This window comes from Sturnira hondurensis, unplaced genomic scaffold (genome assembly GCF_014824575.4).
Source record: "Sturnira hondurensis isolate 20B ecotype Veracruz unplaced genomic scaffold, ASM1482457v3 Scaffold0004474, whole genome shotgun sequence".
NCBI classification, from domain to species: Eukaryota; Metazoa; Chordata; class Mammalia; order Chiroptera; family Phyllostomidae; genus Sturnira; species Sturnira hondurensis.
Genome location: NW_028077105.1, coordinates 5,712,195 through 5,728,401, shown reverse-complemented (window position 1 = coordinate 5,728,401; position 16,207 = coordinate 5,712,195). Strand labels below are relative to the sequence as shown.

Genomic DNA, 16,207 nt, shown 5'->3' with positions numbered 1-16,207 from the left:
ACCTTAGCTTTTCTTGTTTATTTCTCATTTCATTAGAACATTACATATCTCTTTTTCCATAAACATAAAAGGCTTTATTTTAGAAAATACTTTATATAAAATGATAACACTTCTATATGAGCATTTCTAACTGTGTGTGTTCATCCCTTCCTCTACCTCAAATAAAGATACATAAAAATCTAATTAAATAAGAATGTCTGTAATTACCTCCCCACTTTGTCAGCATATGTGCGTGTGTTTAGGAGAAGACAACTTTTGTGTGTGAAGGAGAGATATAGTAATGAAAGTGTACTCTTACGGGCCTTCTCCCTCATTCCCCTGAAAAAAAAATTGAACAAACAACAGAAAATGTTGGTCAGGGACTTTAACTGAGTACCAAAGCTTATTTAATCCTTATTTAAATCAGTATCATTCCTTAACTTACCATGAAGTATTTTCTCTGCAGAAATTCTTTGTTTTAGAAGAAGTTAAAGTAAAATTTGCTTCTAGAAAATATAATGCAGGGATTTAACTCTTTGAGTAGCTACACCAGTGTTTTGTGGATGTGTTACTATGACAGCAGGTTGATAGTCTAGGAATCAGGGTAAATGCTGTACCTTGGATTCCACTGAAAGACAGGAGCTGTTGATGGGGGTGACCCCTGACGGCAAGTCATCGTACTATAAGAGAAGGTCGTGGAAAACCACTGGTCTGAGCCAAGAGTGTTTACTCTCCATGTCTCCTCCTCATTAACCTAAATAACTGCACTGCTTCTGGAGCCCGGAGATTCATGCCAGAGCGAGGTGTTTTTAAGGCTATCTGGATGTTGGTTAGAGACAAGAAACCTCTCCGAGTGTTCCGTAATCCTCCAACCGGGTTTCATTCTACTCTCACTGGAGAGTGGAATTTATTGGCTGTTGAACTTCACACACACGCACACACACAACTTGCTTCCAAATAAAACTGGAATTAGTTTCAGGTTTGTGGACTTTGAATGAGGTAAGTTGTATTTAGCTTTTGATTGAAGCGTTATAGTCATTATTATGTTACGTGGTAACTCATACCTCTAAGAATAGGCAGTTCTAGGTCAGAGGAAAGTACTAGTTAAAATAAATTGTATGGATTTTTCTCAGTTTGGGCCCAAGGATGATAGAAGAAATACGTACATAAAAATTGAGCAAGGAAGTTAGCCTAGAGAAAATCCCCAATTCTGCCTTTGTTGAGACTTGTAAATAGGTTTGTCTTTACCTTATGAAATTTAACTACTAGAACTAGATTTTGTTAACGCTCAAAGCAATGCAGGTGATTCAATAGTTGATAATTAATAGATTATATTTATTAGAAAATGTTCATAGTTGACTTTGAGGAGTTTTCCCTTATAGCTACAGGCTGCAAGATTTTAAAGATTAAGACCAGCTATTTAAATGAAAGGAGTTTTAGACAATTTTCATTTTGAAATTGTGTGCTGAATTTGGATTTTTTCATTGGATTTCAAACATAGTTATCTCAATGAGTGTTTTATATATTTAAGAGGACAAATATTTCTACTTAGGCAACTTTATTATTTTTTTCTAAAACTTAATATTATTAAGATCAAGTTGAATTCTAATTTAAAAAATTATTTCTGGTTGGTTTTACCTTTGTTCGGATATGTACTTGAGCATGTGCTTTGATTTAAAAACTTTATACAGAAGCCGTGGGCAGCTCTGGTTTAAATTGTTTAAATCTTTATATCTTTGAATCTTGGGAAGAAAGTGTGAATTGCAGTTTTGCTGCATCCAGGGGCTAAGGTGTGGGTGAATTGTCACAAAAACTACAGTATCTTAAAGATTTCTTTCATCCAAGACAACTGAGAAGAGCTTCGCTCTGTGGGCACTATTACATTATTCTTGTGAGAAAAGCGCAATCCAGGAGAAAATATCCTCCAATGCTAAGTCTCTGTGAAAACTGATTTACTGCCAGAGTTAGATTGTTTAGGGAACCTGTTTGAAGAAAGGGAGGATGAATTATCACAGCCAATAAGTTTTCCAGTTTGGTTTCCAGGGTCTACTGAGCATCAGTCAGCGCTATCCAGTTTCCTGCTCCTTTTCTTACTTGCAGTTACTGCTCTCTGAATCCTGCGTAATTGAATCGTGATCTTGCACTACCTAATTTTGCTTTTGGGGTGTTCATTGTTTGTCAGAAGTTTTCCAAGCTACTAAAATGTTATTTATCAAAAATGGCAAAAAAACCCCAAATACCACTAATCATAAAATGCTTTGTTTTATAACTTCTTAGAGAAAGGGAAGGAAGGAGGGAGGGTAGGAGAGAGGGAGAGAGAGAAAGGCCAATTTTTTCATCTTTACTGCTAGTTTTCTCTTTATTCCTCCTAGTTCTTTATAAATAACTGTCCTTAGAATTTTTAAATGGTTTGACCTGACTCTCGGAGCACATAGCGGCCAGCAGAAGGAGGGTGGCTCTGTGTGTCCGAGGGCAGCGCCTCACAGTTTGCTTTGGGGGAATGGTGCAAGCCAGCTCTGAAGGTAATGCAGCTGCTGAAGAAATGCAAAAGCCAGATGACTTCATAAGGGTGTCTATTGAGGAAGCCAGGATACATTGTCCTTAGCACCCGCTCTCAGAAAGCCATTTTAATTGAGGTCAAAGAGGAAAAAATCGTAAGTATATCTCAATTATTTATTAGGTTTATCTAGAATGAGACCTTCCCTGCAGAGAGACCTAATCTATAATTTCTGTGCTGATTAACCCTTGAGTTTAACCACTGTGAGGATCCATTTTACACTGAGACCGTGGAGAGAACTTATTTCATTCTGGATGGCAGACAAATAGTTACAATCACAAAAAAACTGTGAAATGATCTAAGTGCCTCTTCATCTAATGAACCAGTTTTTTTCATTTAAAAAGGCTTATCATACATTGCATAGATTTTAATTGAATGAGTACAATTAATGGTACTATTTTGTCTTAGCACGCATTTATTTATATGTGTTAATATGCTTCCTACAGAGCTGCTCTGTCATTGGCCCTTAGCTTGTAGGTGATTCAAAATGTTGTTTTAGTTTGATAGAAAACCTCCTTCAATAGTAGAAACCCCCAAATTTGTGTTTTTTAGTGTGCAATTATACCAAATCTCGTTTTATTAACTCTGCTAAGAAGAATTTCATTTTAGGATTAAAACCCGAGGAAAGGTGACTTACAAGCTTTTTTTATAACAGTGGTTATGCAAAATAGAATTAAGATATAAACTACGTTAGATTTTTAAACTCCAAAATGTACTAAAATAGTGTTAAATTATCAGCTTAAAAGGCAGCATGCTACAAATCCATTTTTTATCTTCTCGCATACATTTTAATTTCAAAATAAAAAACTTGATGCCAACACCCCAGAATTTTCTTCTTATAAAAGTTGCTATTTGAATGGAAGATTGAGAATCTAAAATTCATAAAATTCAAAAACATAGATGTTTTTATATACTTATTTTAACCACATGCTGTGCCAGAAATTTTTGCATCAATGAAAGTTAATCTTCTGTTTATAGATACATACTGATATGTACTGTTCAATTTTAAATTGCCTTTAATATTTTATTGTTTACATTTTATCCATCAATTTGCTTTTACAATGAGAGGATTTCTCAAATTTCCGTAAGAGTAGTTGTGATACCATTGGTCACATGGAAAGTTTTTATATATTTGCTGAAAATATGTTTTAAAAGTTTATATACATGTATTCAAACCTAAGAGAGATTTTGACAGAAACTTTTACTAAAACTATTGCATATAAATTCAACAATTATATATTAATAAACCAGACTATCTCCATATTAATTACCATTGAAGTTGAAAAGGTCAGTTACCAATTATAAGTAATAGACAGTGGTATTAGGCGCCCTAGTATGTTACACAATGATTGATATTCATGCTTTAAAGCAAATGCTAGCCAATCTATGCCTGTGGACACATTCTTTTGAAGTTTCATGACTAAGATGAGCCAAATCTGTTGTGTGGTAGAGGGTTGTGCTTTCTGAGGGCCTGTGTGCTTGGCAGGTCATGATAAATGGGGAAGCTTTTCTTAACCTTGTGGTCAACGCATTCCAGTATCTCAAAAAGGAAAAAAAAATAACCAGAAAGATATAGAAGACATTGCCTAAAATTTCAGTAGCAAGATTTTGCTATTTAAGGAATAGGGTCAATTCTCAAAATTATTTTTAAAGCATTATTTGTATGAATTCATAAATCTTCACTTGCATAAAGGGAAATCAAAAGCTAAATATGTTGATATTTAATACTAGTGAAATTACTCTTCCCTAGTTCAATGAGGAAATGTACAGTGGAGTTTGTAATTTGAATTTAACTGCAGTAGATTTACCAAATTAACATAATGCTCAATAAATTTTAGATCTGGGTTTGGAACTGAATGTTCCACTTTGCTTTTTTGTTGTCTCAATACTATTGTGTATCTGGTGACACCCAGGTCTATAAGGAAACATGTGAGCAAAGGTGTAAAGGAGACGAAGCTGCGTATATGAGTAAATATCTCTTGGCTGTTCATACTCTACATTTGTGAGAAAAAATTCTTTGAACACTTAGCTGTCACGTGTATGCAGAGTGTTGCGGCTGAACAGTCTAGTCCTGTTTCAAACCGGGGGGAGCGGAGGACTTTCATATGAGCTGTAATGTGATATGTTAAGGCATCTTATGGTTCCTTTTGTGGCATTTTAAGTACTGTGTTACCTTTGATATAGTCCCTTTTGGCTAATAATGAAAAACGTACCATTAGAAGGAGTTTGAACATTTCCTGAATATTTCATATATATTTGGAGTTTATGGCAGGTGACAAAGGACCATGGCATAATTAAGGAGAAAACGGGCTTCAGAACTTTACAAGTTTATGTGGTTTGACATTTGATTTAATAGGCATATACTATGCAAAAATAATTATGCTCTGTTTGTGAGTCATTATTATATGTTGCTTTTAAAATATATCTAACCTTGCGATGAACTCTCAAATAACGCGGACACTGTTGTGACCATTGGGGTTGATGAAGAGTTCCAGCCTAGAGGATCTTTTACTTTTAAAAATGGGACTTGTCTCCGGTGTGCGATTTTGTATAACATCCCTCCCCTGAACCTGGGTCCTGGTATTTAAGGTCTTGTCCAACATGGTTCAATACTAGAGGGTAAAATAATTTGTACTTTAGGTTTTGGGTGGTGGACCTTTATTGATTAAACTTCAGCCTTACTACTCACAGCGTATGTGTTTATTTTATTACTCATGCAGTTAAAGATGGAGTATTCAATTGCACCTTTGTACTTTATGTGTAACAGTTAAAGATGGTTGTGGCAATTTTTCTTTGAACTAAAGTCGATGCAGGCTTCCAGTGATGCAGTAGCATTAACTCACTGTTAGAACAAATAAGTGGTAGCTTGGGCTTTTCGAAACTGATACTGTGTTTGGGAGGGGGGAGAAGCCTGGGTAAGCGATGATAAAGAGGTTGAAAAAGGATACACTAAGAAAACAGAGAAGTAAAGAAACTTTCCTAAGTCCGTGAAAAGGATTTCAGAAATGTGCAAATTTTAGAGCTGCAAAAGTCTTGTTTCTAAGAAGGAATGACACTTCATAAAAGTAGTTTTAGACTATTTAGTCATTAGGTTTTTACAAAGCCCATCTCCAGACTTTAGTTTTTTGACCACCATTGGCAAAATAACATTATATATTTTTGAAAAATCTTCCAAACTTGTATGGGCATATTAAACAGATATATTTTTAAAACTCTATCTGACAAGCTCTATGTTCCAGAATTTTTATATGGCTTTGAGTTTTTAGAAGTCAAGAACTGAATTGAAAAGTACAAAAACGTAAAACAGGTCTAGCTGAGAAGTGTGGAGGCGTGTCAGTGGAGGACGGTCTACATCGCGTCTGTCCCTGTTCGTTTCTGTGTGGCTCTGGCAACAGCCATTCTATGCTGATCTCAACATAAACTATAGTTACTTGGCTGCACACAGAATAGTAGGTTATCTCATTAAAGTTATCTCATTTTATGCTAAGTTCTATTAATGTAAATTTAGAAAAAGAACATATGTTTTTGTCAGTGTTCTAAGTAAATAAGCATTAGAATAACTTTTGGCAAAAGCCTCTACTGAAAAAATTATATATTCTGTCAAATAGCCCAGCTAGAATTATTTGACTCACTATTGAAGTTAGTTCATATATCTACTTTTATATTTTCTTGGTATGGTTACTATAGGCATTCGGAAATAAAGTTGAAAAAAGATATTTATTTAATTCTACTGACCCAAGAACAGGGTGATCTAGGGAGCCCATGAAACTCTGAGTACCTATTGGTTCAAATGTCTTTTAAAAAGTAAATGTGTTAAAAAGGTCATCTAATTGAAATGTATTAAATCAGAGCATAATTTACATTACTAAATTAAAGGTGGTATAATTATAAGAAAATGCTTTATATTTTCATTAAGTAAGATAAAATTTAAATATGGCTAACTTCTAAGTATTAGAAAATATGAATAATGCCATATAGCGATTTATACTAAAAGAAGTCTCTTATTTTCACTAAACCAGAACCTAAAGGTAACTCATTCTGTTTTATCAGACAATTGTTGACAACAATTTGTCTGACTTAGTCATGAAATATGTTTTATAAAATGTACATTAATATATAAACTAGGCTTTGATATGCTACAGTATTTGTATAAACATTATTCAGTCAGATTCGCATTTCAGAGTATTCACATTTGAAGTCAACCAAAGCTGACAATCTAATTTACACTATATTTTCTATACAGTGCAGTGAAAAACTAAAGATTTTCTTAAATATCACCTTTAAAAATATGCATCATAAGTCACTCATTACATCAGCACACTTTCATTTTTCAAATATTTATTTTGGAAGTACAGTGTCAGAATTAACCTTTTATTATCACTGTATCCTGTGTTCTAAGATAATCATTAAAGTTCATTTGAAAACAAAATGAAGTTACCAAAAAGTCTTCTAAAAATGTCTGCTTCCATTATTCAATCTTTTACCTTTTTATTGTTGTTAATGTTTCAGGATTTATAAACAGCCAGATTAAGTAAAAAATAGTTGGGATAATTGGTTCCACCTTTTTAAGATGGAGGATAAGGTAAAAGAAACCTCTTCTTTTTTGAAGATTTTTATGAGTTAATTATGTTTTTACTTCTTACAAAAGTTAATTCATATGAAACATCATAAGCTTCTCACAGCATCTCATACTTAGAAAATATGAAAAAGTCTAAGGTAATTTTTATACTTAAATATAGTAGTTGTAATATAACATATTCTAGAGATTATATTTTCCACATTTATTTTCCAGACATTGAAATTTTCATTATTCCCTACACCAATCCCACATACTTTATAATTTCTTTTAAAAGTATAATTTTTTCCAATTACAGTTACATTCAGTATTATTTTGTATTAGTTGCAGGTGAAAAGTACAATTTCTGTTATTCATGTACATACAGCCTAAAAAACATGAAAAATGGGTGGTATTGTCAAATAAGAACAAGAATTTTCTGTAAATGTCTAATGTAATGACATTGACCAATCTTCTTTACTTTTTTCCACTTCTTGTTCTCTTGATTCTTACCACTGCTGACATTGTATGCATTGTTTACCTGTTTACTTATTTACTGTATGTCTCCCTCACCGGAGCGCATGACTAATGCGGTCAGGTTACCATCGGTCTGGGTTAGTGCTGTTCCACAGAAATATGATGGAAGTCACACATGTTTCGAACTTTCTGGTAGCTGCATTAGAAAAGTAAAAAGAAACAGAGAATTTATTTTATTTAACCCAGGAGATCTAAAATATTATTTTATTTCTCAATATAAAAATATTGAGATTTTTTATATTCTTCTTCATACAAATTCTTTGAACTCCTATGTGCTTTTCGCGTTTACAGTACATCTCGGTTTGGACTAGCCACATTTCAAGGACTAACAGCCGTGAGTGGCTAGTGGCAACTCTGTTGGACTACTCAGGTCTAGTTCATGTCCATTTCTAGAATGGTCTCTCCTATTCCCAAGGTATTCAGTAAAGCCTGTTGAATGAGTGGGTCTTGCTATTTCAGACATGAAACAACAAAATAATGGAAGTTGTTTTTCACATTAATGTTTTTTTTTGCAGTTGTTTGGGTGGTGGATATTAGAGGTATTTGGATGTATTTTTTAGAACATTTCACTCTATTTACATATAATTTAAATGTTATTAGTGCTTGGTAAAGACTGGTTTCTTAAGTAACCCAGTTTAAAAGATTTGCTTAATAGTTGATATAAGAAGTAACTGGTTCTTCTTTAAAAAAGAATTCNTTTTCACATTAATGGGTTTTTTTGCAGTTGTTTGGGTGGTGGATATTAGAGGTATTTGGATGTATTTTTTAGAACATTTCACTCTATTTACATATAATTTAAATGTTATTAGTGCTTGGTAAAGACTGGTTTCTTAAGTAACCCAGTTTAAAAGATTTGCTTAATAGTTGATATAAGAAGTAACTGGTTCTTCTTTAAAAAGAATTCCATGGAATGTTTCAACTCAGTTTTCTTTTTTTTTAAAGATCTAATAAAAGCAATTGGCACATCTATCATAGGCAAGAAAGAAAGGCTTGAGATATAGCATTCAATTCTGATTTCTTCCCTGATTTTATCCCTGTCCCAGCTGTGGGACATTGAACCAGAATTTTCACCTTAGTTTTCTCATTTGTAAATGGAGAGTTTCATCCATCATACCTGTCTTCATAGATTAAATGAGATTGCATATATACATAGCCCAGCACAGTGGATGGAAAGGAGTAATTGCTTAACAAAGAGCAATAATTATTATTGTAATGCAATGAAAATTGGACTTTTAAATATTAAAACTTTTTCATCTTAATTTTAAACATTTAGTTTATGTGTTTATGAATTTTAGATTCCTAAAATATACTGGTTAAACTGCCTTTATAACTGTTGATTTGAAGTTTACTACAGAAGTTGCTTTTGATTAATTTTTTTGGTTTTCAATATTGACATCTGTGAATTGAAGAAAACCAAGTATCTACCTGAGCATTGTGCCTCGCATATAACAAACACTAAAAAAATTAGGTATTATTCATTTATTTGTTTTTTAAATCACTGTTTTGATTAACTTATATGTTTATTATATACTAATAATAATCTTAAAAGAGTTAAATTTTAATTCATTTTTTCCTGCTTCGATGTTGCATGCACTTTAATAACATTGTGTAGGATTAAAAGTCACAATAATGCAGCCACTTTAATGCATTTAACACAGTTCATCTTTCCCCTCCTGATGGTTTTTGCCCACCTCCTGTGTGTCTTATGAAAACTAGGGTTTGGATTTAAATTGTGGGCATGAAATTCCACTTCATTTCTTGGCCTGCTTGCTTCAACTTTGTTCAGAACAAGTTCAAAACTAAATTGGTGGTCATTGAAGACAGAAGGTTCTATATATTTTATAATAATATTCTTTCTTCAATAGCATGTATGTTTCAGCAGTCATCGTTTAATGAAGTGTTGCTGATCTCTCAAATGGGAGGGTGTGTTCAAATTTAGGTAAAACTTTCCATTTGGCTTCTCATTTCGTGTTCAAGACACTATAAACATATAACTTTCTTAATGATTCATTTAACTTTTCTCCATCAATTTAGAAATAAGATAGGGTTTTGAAGTATTTTAAAGTCATAAGTTTCCTCTTTTTGGTTTTTGGTATTACTAAAATATTTTTCAAGGATAGATTAAAACATCATATCATTTTCTACTTTATACTTTTCCTCAGTCAATAACAATATTCAGGGCTGGGAATACAAGCAAGAAAACTGTACTTGAATAAAAGTTAAATAAATTTAAAAAAAATAAAATAAAAAAATAACAATATTCTGTCAGTTCTTTCTCAGAAATATCTGTCAAAAACATCCCCTGAACTCTTTTCTTGTGGCCCCTGTCTTAATTCAGGTCTTTAGCATCTCTCATGCTGGATTGAATTATTCACTTAGTAAACTAGTATTCAGGGATGGTCTTTGTCCATTTGAGTGGCAGTAACAAAATACCTCAGACTAGCTAGTTTGTAAATAACAGAAATTTATTTGTCATAGTTTTGGAGTTTGGAAAGTCCAAGAACAAGACACCAGCATCGTTGTGTCTGGTGAGAGCCTGCTTTCCTGTTCACAGCCAGCTCCTGGCTATGTCTTCAGTGGTGGAAGGGTTAGGGAGTGCTGTAGGGCCTCCTTTGTAAGAGCATTAATCCCATTCATAAAGGCTCCACCTTCATGATCTAAGAACCTCCCAAAGGCCCAACTTTCTTGTTTTTGAAGGTTAGAATTTCAACATATGAATTCAAGGAGGACACGAACATTTAGACCATAGCAAGAAGCATCTACTTAAGTTTAGGGATGTAGTGAGGTTCAAATTCAATGCCATCTCTGCAGTCAACTTGTACTTTTCTGTTGCATTAGGCTTTTATCTGTCTTGGAGCCCTCACCTTGTACTCCTTCCGCAGTAGCTTCTATACCATATCTATGCAGTCTGTTTCTTAAAACTCTTAAGCAGTCTTCAATGGCCTGAGATTATACTGTGGTACCTCAGTACTTGTTGTGAATTTGTTCCTGAACTCATGGTGAGTGCCCAACCCAACAAGTACCAAATGATGAAGCATTTTCTCTTGCAAGGCAGCTTCATGACTCATGCAAGTTTTAGTAAGTGCAACGACTTCTGAGCAAGCACGGCATGCTGAAACATTTTTTTCTCATCAAAACGCAATGAGTACAGGGTTTGACCAGTTCTGGCGCTGATGAGTGCTGAGGTATGACTGTATTCCAGATTCTTTACCATGTATAAGGTCTTCATAACATGGTTCCTCTAGCAAACCCCATGATGTTGAAACACCTGCTTTTCTTCGAGGCCTGTGTCCTTTAGGACTTGGTTCTGAAGTCACTTCCTTTGTTGTCATCCCCATCTTCCTTTGACTGGGGTAGATTGTCCTTTGAATGCCCACGACACTGTATGACCTCTCTTACAGGAGTCATGGTTTCCTAAATATCATTCTGCCCTCATTTGACCATGAACAAATGAATGGACATCTTAAAAAGAATTACTTTGTGTAATACATATTTCTCATATTATCTAAGAGAATATCTAAACTTCAGTATTTATCACATATTTATTAGCTGTGATAAAGTAATCAATAGATGTGTTCTCTGCCATTACAATTACTACTTTGAGAAAACGTTAAAATAATCAGAACTTTCTGATAATTATTTTGGGAATGATGTTTTATGTAGCATGGGTATTAAAGAAAAAGTTCCTTGTCTTTTGGACCATAGGAAGCTTCTCTGGTTCTGACTCTTGCTTGGGAGCCTACGTCTAGTTTGTCTGTGTGGTCTGCAGCTTCTTCAGTCAGTCCCGAAGTCAGGTCACTGTAGTCTTGGGGAAAGTGACATTCACTTTGGAATGATTTCTGCATATTCATTGGTAACTTCATGTACTTTATGGTGATGAATCATAGGAATGAACCACTGGGAAAGAAGGGTTTTATTTTGGTTTCCTTTCTTGTTAGTTTTTCTATTTCATGGAAAAAATGTTAATAGACGTAAGACTTTTGTGGGTTTTGTAGTAAATTCTATGTTGACATTTTAAGAAAAGTATTTCCTTTTTTCTTTTTTTTAAACTAATTACTCTTGGAAACATTTCTTCACCCTTCCATGTCATGGTTCTGAATTCCATGTTAAAAGCATAGAAAATGTTATAAATAGGATAATCTCTTTGCTAATCGGTTTTATTTTTATATTGTATAAATGTATACACAGGATGTAAAAGAGAGTACACTTAATCAAGCAAATAATTTGTTTCCCAGATTATAAAATGTCTTGGCTTAGAATTAATAGCAAAAGACAGATTTTTGAAAGTGTAGGGGTTTTCTGTGTTTGTTTAAGCATTCTTCTGAGTCAAAGGAGGGAAGAATTACCTGTGTGTTAGAAAGACAATGTGGTATTTTTAGAATTCAAAGCATGTGTTTCAGTGATGCCACTTGTACTGCAGTTCATGCCATGGGGTGTGTTCGGTAAACTCATCTGTCATTTCCAAGCTACACATTAGAATTTAATATGCCTTGTATTCTTTAGGTTGTGTGGATAAACCGTGGTAATATAGACACCCAGAGTACATGACCATGGGCTTGGAAATGTATATTGTTAATGCTTCATGTCAACCACAGGACTTTTGAAATTGAGTCTACTTTACATAGACTGTACCATTAAGACCATAATAAACATAAGTACCTGTGCTTGCAGTTAAATTGCGAAAAACGGCTTTGTGCTCTGCCTTATTGTAGAGAATGTGTTGCACACTGTTGTGCAGAAATGGATAGCATGTCCTTGAAGTAAAAGTTATTTTCATTCTTTACCTTTTGTGGGTTAAAAACCACAAAGTTGAAATATAGTCTGCAAAATATACTGCAAATATATGTGAGAAGTCCATGAGCCATGCAGAAACTTAATTAATATGCTGAGAAATATATAAAACATACAGCCACTGGATGGAGAAAATGAAAATTAATATGTGAATGTTTTAGCTAACACTGTGCTTTGCCTCCAGAACCTGGTGTTTATTATTGTGTGCTTTAGGAGGAGACAGAAGTAGTATCGATTGAGAAAACATTTCTTAGTGAATTGAGAACAGTATGGCTTTCTAGTTTCTAAGTAGGAAACCTGGCTCTTTGGTTTCTTTGTTCCTAGTTAAGCGAGTCCCGAGCTATTTTAGCTGAACATTTTATATACTAATGGAGTCTAGGGAAGTGCCTTTGGCAGCTGTTCCTGGGAAAATAATGAAATACCCTATTTAGTACCGCATGCTGCCGCTGTAAAATGGGGAGAGTATTTTATGGAGATCTTGGTGGACAGAGCTGTATCCACTGTGAGTTTTAATAAGTGTGTGAACCTGAGTGAGGACGTTGTATTTTCGGATGAGACTAACTAGTGCTCTTTTCTTACAGGTAAAGAAAACGTGCACAGAATCAGATGTTTCAGAACCTCAGAATTCCAGGTCAGTAAAATAGAGGCCAAGACTTTCTAAGAAAAATGGCAATTTTAAAGAACTAGTAAGATGTTGTATTCTAGACACAACTGTGATTGGAAATATTGAGTTTGTTTAAGAGCTTTAATCTCTGTGGAAATTGTGTATTACACTGATTAGTGTGCCATGAATCATTATGTTAATAAGAAGGACAATGATTAAAATCCGCTTTAAAGACTAATGGGGACGTCGCCAGAAGCACTTGAGGACGTCTTCCCTTAGTACTCATTATTTTACCTTTGCCTTCATTTTCCTGTGAATCTCTTACCAAGTTTCTGCATCTGACATTTTGCCACAAACTCAGTAACTTCCAAATCTATGTTTACCAAAATAAGCATATAACATTTCTTTTCTTTTTTAATCAAGCACTGCTAGATTTTGTGAATGCTGTCAAATTGGAAAAAAAACAAAATTAACTTGACATTTTCTTTTTGGTTATTTGGAGCCCATAGAAATGATGAATTAAAGTGGTCAGGCTGCCATGTACAGGAATTTTTAGTTGCTTGGTGTCAGATCAGGTGCCCAAAAGGTTTTTCAGGCCTACGTATTTTCATTCCAAGATCCAGAGCCTCAGTTTTAAGTAGAAAAGTAAAAGTATTATAAGTATCATTGCCATAGTAAACATTTATTCCTAATATGATATAAATGATATACCTTAACTGACTGCATTGAGACATTTACATTTAATGGTGAGATGGGTCTTAGTTTATTTGCTCCTGCTTGCTCCAGCATGTGATGTACATGGTGATTCCTTTGTGTGATAAAGCAGTACGGCTCTAGGCAAAGTGTTGATAACTGCCATATATTCTTTTCGGACAGCAAATACATGTTCGTACAGTCCCTTTCTAGTTTGAGTAGGCTTTCCTTGGTTGTGTGCAGTGAGATGGTTCTGTGATTAATTCCTATGCACCTTGTATGAAAGTGATTGTATATGGCCTTTTTGAAGGTTCATCAAGAGTTATGATCTGCTGTACCATTTTTGACATCTGATCTTTTTTCTTTATAGCTAGGTATCAAAGTAGAATCAAGTAGTTTCAGTTTATTGGAGCAGGAGGAAATGAGTGAACTATTATATATACACATATTTTTCTTACAAAGCAGAGTAATTCCAGGAAGCATGGAGAGGAGCACAGGCCCAACTTCTATTTCTTGTGGGCATTTTCTCTCTAATTGTTTTACTGACCTCTGTGAGTGACCTATCTGTGACTTATTATTGAAGTAATTAGATAATTTTTGCAAGCTGCTGGTCTTAAGGGTTACTAAGAAATACAGAACAATATCATCATTCTTAATTTTACTATTTTGTATCCAAATATTTTACCCTTCATGCCACTCGAGATTTTTGGCCTGATAATATTTTGCTTAAATAAATTAACCAAGCGGAAAACCACCAAGCTGATTGTGTTCACAGTTGATATCAGTAAGTCAAAGAAGAAACAAAGTTTAGAGCTCAGTGTGTTTAAACCTAGAATTAGAGCAGGGGAATCCCAGTGATATGGCCTTAAAAGTGCAATTTTATTTTTAAGGCAAATGATGACTATTTTNGAACAATATCATCATTCTTAATTTTACTATTTTGTATCCAAATATTTTACCCTTCATGCCACTCGAGATTTTTGGCCTGATAATATTTTGCTTAAATAAATTAACCAAGCGGAAAACCACCAAGCTGATTGTGTTCACAGTTGATATCAGTAAGTCAAAGAAGAAACAAAGTTTAGAGCTCAGTGTGTTTAAACCTAGAATTAGAGCAGGGGATCCCAGGTGATATGGCCTTAAAGTGCAATTTTATTTTTAAGGCAAATGATGACTATTTTAGGGGAATATTTAAAATATATTTTGTCATTTTATAATATTTATCAGATGTTTAATATATAATGTTAATATATTAATATATATATATTATGTGATATATATTAATTGAAAAGTAGCTTGACTTCCTAAAAACTAGCAGACGGTTGCTGTGATTAACTTCCTAATCTGTAATATAAGCAGGTAAAATTAGACAAATTAATTTCTGAGGATAGTAAAACATTGTGATATCAAAAACAAACAAAGCAATACTTATATATTAAAATACAAGCTGGAAAGACCTTCAGGTGAGCTAGAATCATCTATTAGTTCAAGGTTGCTCAGAGACTTTGGTAGTAATTGGTCTCTCCTAACCTCTGGTGCAAGAGATGGTCTCCATCCCTTAATAGTGTCTGCAGCATAAAGATGTGACTACTCTTGGATTCTCTGTTTATTCATGAGTGCTAGGTATTGAAGTGCCAAAACCAGCACTTAATTACTGCAATGATGGAATACCAAGAAGAGACTAAAAATATACTAAAGAACATTCTGCACAAAATGCACACAATAACTTACCAAAGTCAGTGAATCAAGAAATGCCAAAAACAGTATTTTGCATGTATTGAATGTTTTGAGGTTCAGTTCTTAACCCATCAAAAAATACCCCACACCAAAATGCCTTTATTGTAGACGCTCACAGCATTGCTTTAGTGTATAGAATACATACATGGCTGCATTCTTTTTTAGTTATTAAAAACCACAGACGTTCAGCTACTCATTCTTTCTTTCCTTCTCCCTGCACCTTCCCCACCTCCTATGCATATGTGTGTTTGCAAGTGGAAGAGAGGAAGGGAGAGAAAGAGAGAGATTGATTCAGATAAAGATTTAAAAGCATAGGCTAGATAATCCTCTTCTAAACAAACACAAAGTGAAGAACCGAGCTCCAAATGTAATACTGTATCAGCACAAAATGCATGCGAGCTGGAGACCCACTGCCTTATAAAATGCTGGCTCACTTGGAACCTAAACCTAATGTCACTCACTAGCTTTAACTAGCTTTATAGTATGTTGGTTTTGGATTTGAAAAGATTAGAATGAACACAGATGGAAAGTGTTTTTACAGTAGGGAAGTAATTAAATTGGGTGTGGAGAATTTGTCAGGAAAATTCTTGGAGTGACATGTGTGTATCAGCAAATTCTTTGTCTTGTTTGGCCCTAATTCTTCCTTTGAAAAAAAAACCCGGCTGAGCTGCATATGTGACTGGTACGTGGGGAGAAAGAGAATTTGCAAACCCATTCAGTGGAAGTAAGGTAAAAATGCCTTCTTCAGAATGAC

General features: G+C 34.1%; 1 protein-coding gene across 4 annotated transcripts in view; it reads left to right on the top strand.

Annotated features, from left to right (window-relative positions):
- The window catches only part of EYA4 (EYA transcriptional coactivator and phosphatase 4), a 255,400-nt gene that overhangs the window by 119,440 nt on the left and 119,753 nt on the right, over positions 1–16,207 (top strand). For all 4 annotated transcript variants that reach the window (XM_037045715.1, XM_037045714.1, XM_037045712.1 and 1 more), the window contains exon 3: positions 13,001–13,050. In XM_037045715.1, the coding sequence (XP_036901610.1) occupies positions 13,001–13,050 (50 nt within the window). The remainder of the gene's footprint in view (positions 1–13,000; positions 13,051–16,207) is intronic.